Here is a 14,768-nt window from a genome sequence, read left to right as displayed (position 1 = left end):
GAAGGAGGGTCTAGGCCCGAAATGTCAGCCTTCCTGCTCCTCTGATGCTGCTTGGCCTGCTGTGTTCATCCAGCTCTACACCTTGTTATCTCTGTAAGAGCTACCCACTTATCCTTATTCCGCTACCATTTGCCCTTCGGCATTCCTATACTGGCTATCTACATAGTTCCACTTTCAAGCTCTTGTACCACACCACAGATTCACAACATTATTACAATGCATAAAAAGGCTATTTGGTCCATTGTGCCTGCATTGGCTCACTGAATGTTCATCATGACTTAATGACCTCCGTTTCCCCATAACACTGCACATTATTTCCTTTTAAATAATCATCTAATGCTGTCTTGAATAGGTCAATTGACCCTGCTGTTGCCACGACTCCAGGCACTGTATTCTATGCCCAAAACATTTGCTACATTCCTTCTCACATTACACTGACTTCTTTTGTGAACCACTCTAAATTTGTGTCCTCTCACTCTTGATCCATTTACGAGCAGGAATAGTTTCTCCCTGTTAACTCTGTCCAGATCTCTCATGCTTTTGAAAACTTCATTCAAATCTCCTCTCAGAATTATAAGGAAAATAGTCCCAAATTCTCCAGTCTATCATTGTAACTGAAGCTTCTCATCCCCGGAACCATTCTTTTACGTCACTTCTGCAATTTCTCCAATGCATTCATGCCTTTGAGGTCTAATCAGTGGTTTATAGCTTTAGTATAATCTCTCCGACTTGCCTTCTATGCCACATTCTTGCATTGTGTCTGCCTCATTAACTATACTGTCCACCTGTCCTGCCACTTTACACATGTATACACCCAGGTCTCTGCTCCTGCACACCTTTAGGAGCAGTACCCTTCATTTTATACTGTTTCTCAATAATCGTTCCAATGAGATGCATCACCTCACACTTCTCTGCATTGAACTTCATCTGCCAGCCTCTCACTCTTGATTCATTTATTAGCAGGAATAGATTCTACCTTTTTAACTCCGCCCATCCACTAACTTTTCAATTTCCCTCTGAAGTTCTACATTGTCCTCTTCACAGTTTATAATATTTCCAGGTTTTGTATCATTTGCAAACTTTGAGATTTTCCCCTGCACTCCAAGATCATTAACATAAATCCGGAAAAGCAAGAGTGCTCAGGTGAACACCACTACAAAACTTCCTCTGGCCTCAAAAACTATCCATTAAGCATTACTCTCTGCTCCTTTTTCACATTGCTAGTACTTCCTTTACTCCATGACCCATAACTTTTCACACAAGTCTGTTGAACACACTATATCGAATGCATTTTGGAATCTATGTACAACATCAGTAGCATTACCCTCATCAGCTTGTTGCCTCTTCAAAGAATTCCAAAAAACTAATTAAACACAATTTTCCCTCATGAAATCCATGCTGGTTCTCCCCAATTAACCCATGTTTGTCCATGTGAATATGAATTCTATCCAAAATTATTGTTTCTATGTGTTTTCCAGTACCAACTTTAGATTAGCAGGCCTGTAATTGCTGGACTTTTCCTTACTAGATTTTTTGAGTAAGGGTGTAATAGCTGCACTTTCCCAGTCCTCTGGCACCGCCCCCGTGTCCAGGGAAAGGAGAAAAAATTATTGCCAGTGCATCTGCAATTCCTGCTTTCATTTTTCTATCAATATCCTTGGATGCATCTTATCTGATCTGGGTGTTTTGTCAACTCTAAGTACCAACAGCTTATCCAAAACTTAAACCAAAAACCAAACAAAACTGCAGGAGCTGGAAATCTGAAACAAAAACAGAAACTACTGGAGGAACTCAACAGATCTGGCAGCATTTGTGGAGAGAAAGTAGAGTTAATGTTTCCAATCCAGTGACCCTTCTTCTGAACTGACTGTAGCCAGAAAAAGGATGGGGGGCAGCGAGGGGGTAGGCATTGGAGGTGGAGAGAAGTAGGAGTAAATGATTGTTGGAGATGGAGCCCAGAGAGAGAGAACAGCAGTTGGGCAGATAAAGGAATGATTTCCCCATTCCTCATTGACTGCTCCAGCTCAGACTCATCTCACATGGATTCCAATTTAAGTTTCATCCTTCATTTCTTGAATCCACGCAGGATCACGGGTATCTCTGTGATGTACAACACTCCTCAGACAGCTGTTCTCATTGCACTCTGAGATTCACACTCAGTGCCATGCATTGCCATATGCACACTCTCGACCTTTCTCTCCATCAGCACTGCCTCTCACTGGCTCAGAGCTGTCATACCTCCAGTTCCAGCTCATTCTTAGGCTCGTTTGATATTCAAACAAGAAACTTTTTCATTTCCTTTCAGGCTTTAAGGAGCATGAGCTGTCATGCCACCTGGAACCCCCCTTGCCTCCCTTTCCCTCTGTCTCCATCCCTTCTTCCAACCACACTTCCTGTTGAGTGTTTACTATCCCTACTGAACTTGCGCTCTCTGAGGCTGAACATTCTGTACTCAGCAAAGTTTGTAGTTTTTGCGTCCCCACCTCAATCAGTTTCGGGCACAACATGGCATGGAGCTCTTGTTCCGTCGTCTTCACCTCCATGCCCATTTCATTGGACAAGGGCCCCCTCCCAATGCCACAGGCACTTTCACCAGCCTCCAATACTCTCCCTCCATCTGGACACCTCTACTTCCCTCCGAACTGATATTCTCCATACCCCCAGATCCAACCCTGACTTTGTTATCAAGCCTGCTGATAAGGACGGTGCTGTTGTTATCTAGAGTACAGGCTTCCACGTTCCTATCTCCCCCTACACCATGACCCCACCATGGAACATCAGGCTGTTGTGTCCATAACCATCACTAGTCTCATTTCATCTGCGCTGCCTCCAAGCTCATGGAAACAAACCCTATACAGTTCACTTCTACCTCCTTCCCAAAATCTACAACCACGAATGCCTGGTCGGACACATTGTTTCTGCCTGCTCCTACCCCTTGGAACCCACCTCTTCCTACCTGGGCTCAATTTTTTTCTCCCCGTGTCCAGTCCCTTACTGTTTATATCAGTAATTCTTCTCACACTTTACATCAGTTTCAGAATTCCAGTTTACGGGCTCTACCCAGCTCCACTTCACCGTGGACATACAATCTTTTTATACATTCATTCCTCATCAGGATGGTCTCAGGGCTGTCTGCTTCTTCCTGGGAAAAAAGCCTGAACCATCCCCACCCACTACCATCCTCCTAGGCCTAGCCGAGCTCGTCCTCACGACTTCGCCTTTAACTCCTCTCACTTCCGTCAGGTAAAAGGGGTGGCCATGGGTGCCCACATGGGTCCCATTATGTCCATTTCTTTGTGGACTACGTGGAACATTCCTTATTCCAATCCTACTCGGGTCCCTTTCCACAACTCTTTCTCCAGTATATCAATGACATCATTGGTGCTGCTTCCCGCTGTCATCTGGAATTGGAAAGCTTCATCAATTTCACTTCCAATTTCTACCCTGCCCTCACCTTCACCTGGTCCGTCTTTGACTCTTCCTTTCCCATTCTCGATACCTCTGTTTCGATTTCTGGGGATAGGCTGGCCACAAATATCACTACAAACTGAATGACTCCCACAGCTACCTGGACTGCACACCCTCACACCCTGCTTCCTGTAAAGACTCTATTCCTTCTCCCAGTTTCTCCATCTCCGTTGCATCTGTTCCAATGATGCCAACTTCCACAATGGGACCTCTGATATGTTCATCTTTTTCCTCAACTGAGGATTCCCCACCACCATGGTTGACTGGGCCCTTAGCTGCGTCCAACCCATCTCTCACACTTTTGGACCTCACCTCTTCTCTTCTCTCCCACAACATCGATAAAGTCCCTCAGTCCCTAGCCTCCACATTCATAGAATGATAAGCTGCCATTTCCACCATCTCCGGCAGGATGCCACCACCAGACACATATTCCCCTCTCCTCTCTTGTCAGCATTCCTTAGGGACTGTTCCTTCTCGACACCTTGGGGTCCACTCCTCCTCTCCTCCCAACACCTCCCTGCATCCCCACAGCACCTACCCCTTGTTATGAGCCAGACCAAACTCCCTGCAAATATATCAAGGAGATGGCCTAGACCCTAACTTTCATGTTATTTAAACGCAACTCACTTTGTCAATATTAAATGCTCTAATTCATTCTTGTGCAAGGAGAGGCTGTTGATTAATAAGTAAGTCCAGGGTTTCTCCAGTTGGTAGCATCAAGTGTCCCAATTCAACTATTGTCCAGGTTAGGTATGGACTAAACCTTTTTTTTTATCAGATTCTGCAGTACGTTTGGCTGTTAGTTGAAAGTTTGGTGGTTTCAGACCATCCAGCAACGAAATCCTTGTTGTTTCAGGCTCTGTGGCACAAAGGTAGTGTACTCACCTATGAGCCAGTAGGCATTGAGTCAAGTCCTACCTCCTCTAGAGGTGTGTCATAACACATCTGAACAGATTGATTACAAATCTACTATTGAAAGCTCTCTCTTCCTGACCTGAGCCGAGCACCTATTTGTGCAAAGATGAGATTTCTATTTCCCACAATTGTCAATTGTGTGGATTTGCCAAATGAGGTTATTGATTTGTGGTCAAGGTGTATTAATCAGGGATAATGGTTCAACCCGGCCAAACTCCAGTCCATCAGCCTTCAGGCAATTTATTACTTCTTTCTAAGGCTCTCAGCCTCCCACACATACTCCTTTCCCTTTGCCAGAAAGAAGTTCTCTACAACCTACTTAGCATACTTCAATCTATGGAAATCTTTCTTCAGGGAATGGAGTAGTGTTTGGCCAGTGATGCTCCAGACAACACTGCTCCCTGCTTTTTATCCTATCCTCTCACCTGGATCTGAGATTGGGGACCAGAGTTATGAGCTTCACCCTCCAGCCCCATAACATACACACCATTTGACGATATTCATGCTACACATTACCTTCACGTTTATCCTGATCCTCATTTCGTTCCACAGAACCTGAAGATGTTCCTTTCTGTCCTTGACCTTTATTTCTGAAAACAAACCAGGCAAAACGGTAAAACACAATACCTTACAAATTGACATATTAGGAGATACACAGAGGACAGGAATGGAAGTATCCACCCTTTCACAAACAGGCAGTCAGAAGGAGATAAAATTAACAGTAGAGGAAGTATATAAGAGTGTTTATGTTTATGACAAAGTTAATCAGGAACTAACATGAAAATAATCAGATTGTGTTCAATACAGTATGGGATAATAATTTGTTTGTGGCATCTTGTGAGCTTGGGGATTACAATTCCTAACTCGTCGACATCTGTTGAAACAGAGAAGAAAGTTGGACTCATTCAACTGCTGGGCTGCAAGCACAGCTGAAACAGAACAGCGTGAAAAGCTGGTGCACGAGGCTTGCACAGCTGATCTCCAGCACTTAATGGTAGACTGTTCCCTCTGAAAGGGCAGCTGCACAGGATAACTAAAAGCTACAACTGTCTGATATCGCAACAGTTAAACAGAGGCTATGAATAACATCTGGACAGTGAGTGGGCTCCAAAGTTCATAGATGCAGTGCTGGAGACTTTCATAATGGACGTAAGGAAAATAAATTGATCCTACAGGAGTCAGGGGTGGGATATAGAGGAAACCTTCCAAAGGAAATGTAAGCATGGAAACATACAAAATCAGAGCAGGAGGAGGCTATTCAGCCCTTTGTGTCTGCTCCACCATTCATTATAATCAATAGTCTGTTCCCACTTTTCCTCCAATCCTTTGATCCCTTTAGCCTCAATTGCTATATCCAACTGCTTCTCAAAATTATATAATGTTATAGCCTTGACTGCCTTCTGTAGTGAATTCCATAGGCTCACCACTCTGTGTGGGTGGATAAATTTCTCCTCATCTCAGTCCTGAACGGTTTACCCCTTATCCTTAAACTATGAGCCCGGTTCTGGACTCCCACATCATTGGGAACATCCTTCCTGCATCAAACCAGTCCAGCCCTGTCAGAATTTTAGAGGCTTCTATAAGATCTCCCCTCATTCTCCTGAATTCTAGAGAATAAAATTTTAATCAATTCAACCTCTCCATTACTATCAGTCCTGCCATCCCAGGAATCAATCTGGTAAACCTTTGCTGCACTCCCTCAATAGCAAGAACATCCTTCTTCAGATAAGGATACCAACACTGCACACAATATTCCAGGCATGGTCTCACCAAGGCCCTATGTAATTGCACCAAGCCATCCTCACTGTTATACTCAAATCCTCTTGCTATGAAGGCCACTTTACAATTTGTCTCTTTTGCCACCTGCTGTACCTGCATGTTTACCTTCAGCGACTGGTGCACAAGGACACCCAGGTCTTATTGAACATTCCCCACTCTCAATTTATAGCCACTCTGATAATAATCCGCCTTCCTCATTTTTATTCACATTTACTCACATTATACCGCATTTGCCCACTTGCTTGGCTTGTCTAAATCACACAGAAGCATTTCTCCATCTTCCTCACAGTTTGCCCTCCCAGCAGGTGACGAGGGAAGTCAATGTTGAAAGTCTGGCAGCAGGGTGGGAAGATGTTTAATGACCTCTAATACATAGTCAATGTCAGTGAATGCACCTTCACTTCACATCACAGGCTGATGTAACACTAGCCTCTCTTACCTCTCTGATTGCACATAATCTCATCGTTCATCAGCAGTTTTCATTACCACTCAGAACTCGCATCTGACATTTTATTTTTCTGAAAAGAAAGAAGAGTCTTGACCTGAAACATCAACTTTCCTGCTCTTCTGATGCTGCCTGGCCTGCTGTGTTCCTCCAGCTCCATACTGTGTTATCTTTGACTCCAGCATCTGCAGTTCTTACTATCTCTGATATTTACACACTCCATCTTAGCCCTTCATACCCTCACTTTCTCTCTCTCTCTTTGAGTCTCTATTTCCTTTTATTATCTCATTTTCACATATGTCCTGCTGATTTTACCATGTTTACTGTATCTCCATTTCTCAGCTGGTAGTACTTTCATTCCACTGAGAGACTGCTGCACTATCACAGCCACTGTCTATCACATGAAATATTAACAGAAAATACTGCCTGAGATAACAAGGTGTAGAGCTGGATGAACACAGCAGGCCAAGCAGCATCAGAGGAGCAGGAAGGCTGATGTTTCGGGTCTAGACCCTTCTTCAGAAAAGGAAATATTGCCTGTTCAGGTGGACGTGGCACCATTTGAAAATGAGCCACAGAAATGCTCTCAGTTTACTTGGCAATATTCATTTCTCATTGAACATTAATAAACATATAAATAGATTCTTTGATCATTTATCTCATTCTTATCTTTGAGTCCTTGCTGTATGAAATTTAGGTGCAATGTTTCCTTACAATACAGTAGTGACTAAACTTCAAAAGTACTTCATTGCCTGTAAAGGACTTCAGCACATCCCGAAGTTCTGATAAGGACTATATAAATACAAATTCACATTTTCCTAGAATGCAGGTGTTGGAAAGTCAAGCTCAAGCTGATGTAATCATTATTTCTTATCTTTTGAATTTTAACAGCTTGCTCTATTTCACCAAATTTCTCAATTAAAAGGAATCATTCAAATCAGTAAGTGAATATATATAATGTTTAATGCAATTATTTGTGCCCCTAAATTTTCTGTTCTTTCAGATATTCCACTAAGCAGCATGTATTTTTCAAATGCAAATTATTAAAAACAAATCCATCCTTAGGAAATGGACTTCGTTGACAAGAATGGCCTTTATTAAGAGTAGCCTGAGAAGATAACAGAAACACTGTCTTTAGTAGCAGTTTGATACAATTAATTGCTCTTCTAGACCACTTCAGGAACAACCATATTTGTATGGGGCTGGACTCACATTTAGAACAAACTGGATAGCAAGGCTATGTTTCCTTCTCTAAAGGATACCAGTGAACCACTTGGGTTTATCTAACAATTTGATAGGCTTTTAACTTCCAGGTCTTTAAATTTTAAATAAAGTGTTACAACTTCCATTATGGGAGTTCAACTCACCCACACTGGAATACTAATCCAGTAATAAAATCACAATATGACTATACCCTTTAATGTAAGGTCATTTGCAATAAGTCATTCTGTGCGCACAATAACAAACAGGCAAGACATAAAAACCAAGAAGCTCATTTAAATCTTACTTTTTGGAAGGTTTCCAGCAGGCACACACAGTTACCAAGGTAACTAGAAGGAAAATCCCGCCTGTAGAGAGGATGATATATAAAGAACTCCGCCCTAGAAAAAAAATAACAAGATCACTCTCCAATCCTTCAGCCTGTGAATTTTAAGTGGAAGTATTCTAGTTATGTTTAGAAGAACAGCAAGGGGCCCTCTTGTGGTGCAGTCGTAACATCTCTTTCCTGAATGGAGAGACCCAAAGTTCAAGTCCCGCTAGAGGTCTGTAACAGGTTGATTAGGAAAAATATGTTAAAAAAACAGAATAACACAAGAAAGGGCCATTCAACCCATAAAACCTCTTTTACTCACACTATCATAGAATCTTTGAATTTTACAGCATAGTGAGAGGCCACTTGGCACAATGTGTCTGTGGTGCCTCCATGACACTTGGCTTTAAATATTGAAAGATTGATCCATTTCCCTTTGAAAAGCTTTTGGTGTCTGATCACAACACTGCTTTTGAGAAGGCATATTGGTTGCTAACAACTCTCTGCTTTAAAATAAAATTCTCCTAACATTTTAGGAACATAGGAACAGGAGTAGGCCATTCGGTGCCTCCAGCCTGTTCTGCTATTCAGTGATTATGGCTGATCTGTGGCTTAACTCCATATACCTGCCCTTTGGCCATATCACTTAATACCTTTGCTTTAACAAAAACTGATCTACCTCAGATTTAAAATTAACAACTAATCTAGCATTCACTGGCACTTGTGGAAGAGAATTCCAAACATCTACCACCCTTTCTGTGTAGATTTATCTTTGCTACCCCGTCTTTTCTTGTTAATATCTTGGAGACATTGATCAAATCACCTCTTAACCTTATAAATTCTAAAGAAAACAGATTAGTTTATATAATCCTTCCTCATAACTTAACCCTTGGAGTCTAGGTATCATTCTTCTAAACCTATATTGTAGTCCGTCCAAGGCCAATCTATCCTTCCTAAGGTGTGGTGCCCAGATCTGCTCACAGTACTCCAAGTGGGGTCTAACCAGTGTGTAACTGAAGCATAACTTTTGCATCTTTATAGTTCAGTCTTCTAGATATAAAAGCCAGCATTCCATTACATTTATTGATTATTTTCTGCACTGTTCATGGTATTTTAAAGGTCTATGCAGCCGGACCCCCAAGTCTCTTTGGACATCCACTATATTTGACTTCATTCCATCTGTAAAGTACCCTGTTTTATAGAGTCATAGAGTCATGCAGCATGGAAACAGACCCTTCAGTCCAACCTATCCATGCTAACCATAATCCCAAACTAAACTAGCCCACCTGCCTGTACTTGGCCCATACCCTTTCAAACATTTCTTATTCATGTACTTATCTACATGTCTTTGAAATGTTGTTACACTACCCACATCCACCACTTCCTCTGGAAGTTCATTCCACAGATGAACCACTCTCTGTGTAAAAACATTGTCCCTCCTGTCTTTTTGCCATCATAATCACAAATCTACCCCCGCTCAGGGACAATATGCGATTGCTGAGTGCTGGGTTAGTATGAAATCATAAGATACGGGAGCAAGAGTAGGCCATTCGGCCCCTCAAGCTTGCTCTACTATCTGATACTTGATCTGATTGAGACCTTAGCTCTATTTTCAACAACAACAACAAAAACAGAAGTTGCTGGAAAAGCTCAACAGGTCTGGCAGCATCTGTGAAGGAAAAAACAGAGTTAGCGTTTCGAGTCCGGTGACCTTTCCTCAGAACTGGAACTTAGTCCCATTTTCCTGCCTGTCCACCCATGAGCCCTGGCTCCCTTGTTGATAAACATCTCCTCAACTTTGCTTGTTACATGGTAACCCCATTTCAAAACATCATCATTGGCTGCGATGCCCGAGGTGGCCAAGGTGCCAGGGAAATGCAATTTTTTCATTCCAGTTTCATTAATGCTTGCGCATGAGCCACTGTATCTCACACAAAGACTCAGTTTCACAGTCGTTACGTCTTAAGTATAATGTAATAAGGCTTTATGCTGGAAAAGCATTAAAAAATAAAATCACCTGATTCATTAAAATAAAACAAGAAACTAGGAGTGGGAGCAGGCCATTCAGCCCTTCGAACCTGCTCCTCCATTCAATAGGATCATTCCAGAATCTTTCATTGGTTCAAAATGGATAACCTCACACTTGCTTACGTTGAACTCCATCTGTCACAGTTTTTCCAATTCACTTAGTCTATCAATATCTCTACTGGTTTAAGCTATTATCTACACTGTCTGCAATGCCGCTCCGCTTTGAATCATCAGAAAATTTGGGTGTATGACTTTCTATCCATTATCCAAGCTGTTAATAAATAATGTGAATAATTGAAGTCCTAGTATAGATCCTTATGGGACACATCCTGTCAATTTGAGTACCTACCCATTTCTTTCTGTCTCCTATCTATTATCCAATTTCCCAGCCATTTGCCCACCATTCAATTGGTCTCTACCTTAGTTAGCAGTTCCTTATGGATGACTTTATCAAATGTCATCTGGAAGTCCATATAAGCAACATCCATAGACATTCCCCTGTCCGTTATCTCAGTCACTTCTTCAAAAAAATTAAGCGAGGTGTTTCAGGTATCATCTATCTGTCGTGAATCCATGCTGGCTCTCCCTAATTAACTGAAAATTTTTGAGGTGTTCAGTTAACCATCCTTGATGAGATACCCCAAGAATTTCCCCACTACAAATGTTAGGCTAACAGGTCTGTAATTCCCTGGTTTTCCCCTTTCGCCCTTCTTAAAAAGGAAGAGTGATGCACAATTTTCCAATCCAGAGAGACAACTTCTGTATACAGGGGACTCTGAAAGATTATAGCTAGCCTAACTACAATGCGCTCCCCTCTTTCTTTAACACCCTCGAATGGAAATCATCAGGTCCCAGGGATTTCTCACTCTTTAATTTCATTAATGTCCCTGACTCCCAATTAATTTGCTCAGGACTCCAGTAAGCTATTCTCCCTTTCTACTGTAAATACTGCGACAAAATAATTATTCAACATGTCTGCCATTCCCCATAGTCATTGACATTGTATCCTCTTTCAATCTCCTTTCATAATGTCTTTTAGTAGCTCTTTTAAGCTGTTTTGTGATCCTTTGCTGGTCTTTGTATCTTTCCCATTCAGCAGGATCTGTGCTTCTTTTTCTACTTTTTTGTGAGCCCTTTCTCTTAGTTTTATGCTGTCCCTTCTCTCTTTATTTGTCCATGGCAGTTTTTTTTTCTGTGAAGTGGAGCTTTTCCCTCTCAGGGATATAAACTAGTTTTGTGTTGTGTTAAATGTTTCTTTAACATTTCTTCTACAGTGTTTTTTCTACACTGTTCTTCAGTGGTTTTACCCATTAACAGACTTTCCCAGTTTGTTGTGGACAGTTTCTGTCTGATCTCATTAAAATCAGCCCTACCTAACTCAAAAAATTCTAGTAGCTGACTCATATTTTTCACTTTCAAATGCTACATTGAACTCAATCATGTTGATAATGTTCACGCACAATTAAGTTACTAATTAAATCCAACTCATTACTCATTACTAAATCAGTTACTGTTTATTCTTTGTTGCATCAAGGAAAAATTGCTGTAGGAACCTATTCTGGACACACTCCAGAAATTCACAACCTTTCTGACAAGTGCTGTCTGTCTCTGCCAATCTGTACTAAAGTTAAAATCCCCTTTAATTCTACTCTGGCTTTGCTACAAACTTGGCCAATTTCTACATTTATACAATCTAGCACTTCAGAGTTGCTACCAGCTGGTCTATACACAATATCTATTACAATTTTAGATTCTTTAGCATTCCTCAGTTCCACCTGTACAGTCTCCAGATGATGCTTTCCCCTCATTAGATCCTCCCTCAGCATTGAAGTAATTTTATTTCTAATCAGCAAGGCTATTCCACCTCCCAAGCCATTTTCCCTGTCTGTTCTGTAAATTTTATAACCTGATATATTTAGTTCCTTGACCATTCTGCAGCCTTGTCTCAATAACGGCTACTGGATCATAATCTCCAATTTGTGCCTGCAGCTCACTTAATTTATTCCTTCCAACCAGTGCACTTGTACATAGAACTCCTACTTGGGCCATATATTAATATTTTATTCACCTATTTTTAATTTTTTTTTTCCAGTTTAATCGATACATTTCTTATCATGTTACTATTATCTGCCATACCTGAAGTAGATTCATAATGGTCTTAAAGTTTTATGCCCTTTACTTATTGATGTACTGACCAAGTAATTTTCTTTATATACCTATCAGAATATCTCAAAGTTTTGAACACTTTTACCCATTCTACTCTTAACCTTCTCTGTTCTAATTGAAAGGGTCTATGAAGCCAGTTGAGGCAGCAAAATTCTTCCAGCAGATTCTGGAGAAAGTCACTTTCAAGGCCTTGAGGGAGGACTTATCTCCTGGTTCCAAAAAATCAAACAACATAAGGGTTGAGGACCAAGGGTAGGGGATTTCTATGTTGGAAATTCTTGCTCTTAAGCACTCAGGACCCATTGCTTGACTGCAGAGGCTTACCTGATGTCACCTGGATCTTGGAAGATAGAAGATTAAAAGTAATTTTTGAAGGGGACTGAAGTTTCTCACTTCATAAGAGACAAGGGGCGCTCAAATTCTTTCAGGGTGTTGGGGTTTATGGCTCTCACCTCCAGACCTGTTAATTGCCACCTAACGTTCGTGAGCAAAGTTGGAGAGGCTACCTCATACCCTATAAACCCAGTAATAGTTGTGGCAGAGGTCCATCGTGGATAGTTCTTCTTGAACCATTTAGGTCACAGTCTTTTGAGAAAAGGTCTTACAATGTTCTCCGCAACCTCACTGGAAAATCAAACAAGACTAAACACTGAGCTAACCTTTCTATTCATCAGCTCAGGAATCTGTTATAATCTTCATGCAATATCTCAGAAGTGGTATCCAAACTTAAACTCTTTGGCAGATTTGTAACTTTTGATAATAGTACAAATGGATGATATTGGATTGATTGCTATTATATACATTGCCTTATCATACATTTAAAAGATGTCCCTTCTTTAAGATCCATTGCAACTAGTCACCTTTTTATTGAACTGCGTCCCACTGTTACCTTTACAAATATCCTATTCCACCTCATGGGGCTGAATCTTATGTTTTGTTTTTGGCTAAACGTCAGTTTTGTTGAGTTTCATGGAGGGTTTCTCCCCCCGAAGCTTAGCGTGTTTTCACACTACATCGTTCCAAACTCCGCTCTATGGCAATCCTTTTGTTGACTCTAGCCCCACTTTACAATATGCCATACCTGGAACAACTCACAAAGGCCACTGCGCTCCAGGACAAGCACTGTCAGTCTGGACAGCCCTACACAATTTCTAACATTTGCCCCAGATATGGCAGTGAAGGGGGAGTTGGGGTCCTGACTTGCGGGTATTGATCTGGACATTCTGTGGGCAGGTGGATGTAAGGGTGGGACGTCGTCTTCCCCCAGTGGAGGCCACGACTCCAGACCATGCCAGCTTGATCTGAAGTTGCTATCTGGATCAGGGCAGTTTCATCCAGCTGAAGGAACGCACTGCACTGTAGGAAGAAGGTCAATGACCTTCTCCATTCTGCCAGCAAATGTGCCATCATCTTCTCTCTCCAATATCCCATACTCAATTTATCTCTGCTACTGTACCCATTCCCCATTAAGGCTCATTCCCTACCACTCTCACAGCATTTTCCCTCACTCACTGTCACCCATCCCAACCCCTGATATTGCATGCCCTCTGCACTGCCTGCTCACTTAATCAGGGCACCTCAGCACCTTACCCCACCCTGCATCAACACTAACAACTGGGCCATCCATCTCCCTTAAAACTTGCCCCTCTTGCATTCTATGAAGAATCAGCCCACAATAGGGCAGAAAGAATCAAAATGGCAGTCAGCCTGCCTGACATTCAGCTCCTCACCTCTTGAAGAGGAGGGGATACTGACTCTGACCACCCTGAGCAGCTGACCAACCATCTCCGAGCCCTAGACTGGTGTCAGAGACTGCCCTTTGACCTACTGTGCTGAGTTTTGAACCTACCTCCTCTCACTCTATATCTATGAGCTCTTGTTTGAGACTGTTCCACAAGGGGGAACATCTGTTCAATGTCCACCTTATCAATCCCCTTTAGCATCTTATATACCTCAATCAGATCCCTCCTCATACTTCTGAAATCCAGCGAGTACAAGCTGAAGTTATTCAACCCCTCCTCGTACGACAGCCCTTTCATCCCTGGAATCAATCCAGTGAACCTCCTCTGAACTGCCTCCAGAGCTAGCACATCCTTCTGCAAGTAAGGAGACCAAAACTCTACACAATATTCCAGGTGACATCTCACAAATGCCTAATATAATTCTATAAAACTTATTTACTTTTACAACCCAGTCCTTTTGCAAGAAATGCCAGGATTCCATTTGCCTTTCTTATTCTATGCTGCACCTGCATACCCACTTTCTGTAATTCATGCATAAAGGTGCCCAGATCCCTCTGCACTGATGCATTTTGAATGTGCTTTCCATTTAAACAATAATTTGCTGTTTTATTTTTCCAGCCAAAATGGACAACCTCCAATTTATCCACATTAAACTCCATCTGCTAGATTCTGGCCCATTCTCCTAGCCTATCAA

At 41.8% G+C, this 14,768-nt stretch overlaps 1 protein-coding gene across 1 annotated transcript in view; it reads right to left on the bottom strand.

Moving 5' to 3' along the window:
- hepacamb (hepatic and glial cell adhesion molecule b) overlaps nt 1-14,768 on the bottom strand; it is a 361,487-nt gene that overhangs the window by 285,906 nt on the left and 60,813 nt on the right. Inside the window, exons 4-5 of the mRNA XM_048615454.1 lie at nt 8,115-8,208; nt 4,893-4,973 (exon numbers count right to left, since the gene is read on the bottom strand). Coding sequence (XP_048471411.1) covers nt 4,893-4,973; nt 8,115-8,208 — 175 coding nt within the window. The remainder of the gene's footprint in view (nt 1-4,892; nt 4,974-8,114; nt 8,209-14,768) is intronic.

Source organism: Rhincodon typus, chromosome 32, assembly GCF_021869965.1.
Source record: "Rhincodon typus isolate 14 chromosome 32, sRhiTyp1.1, whole genome shotgun sequence".
Taxonomy (NCBI): domain Eukaryota; kingdom Metazoa; phylum Chordata; class Chondrichthyes; order Orectolobiformes; family Rhincodontidae; genus Rhincodon; species Rhincodon typus.
Note: the sequence above shows the minus strand (reverse complement) of the source record. Positions and strands in the feature narration are given on the sequence as shown.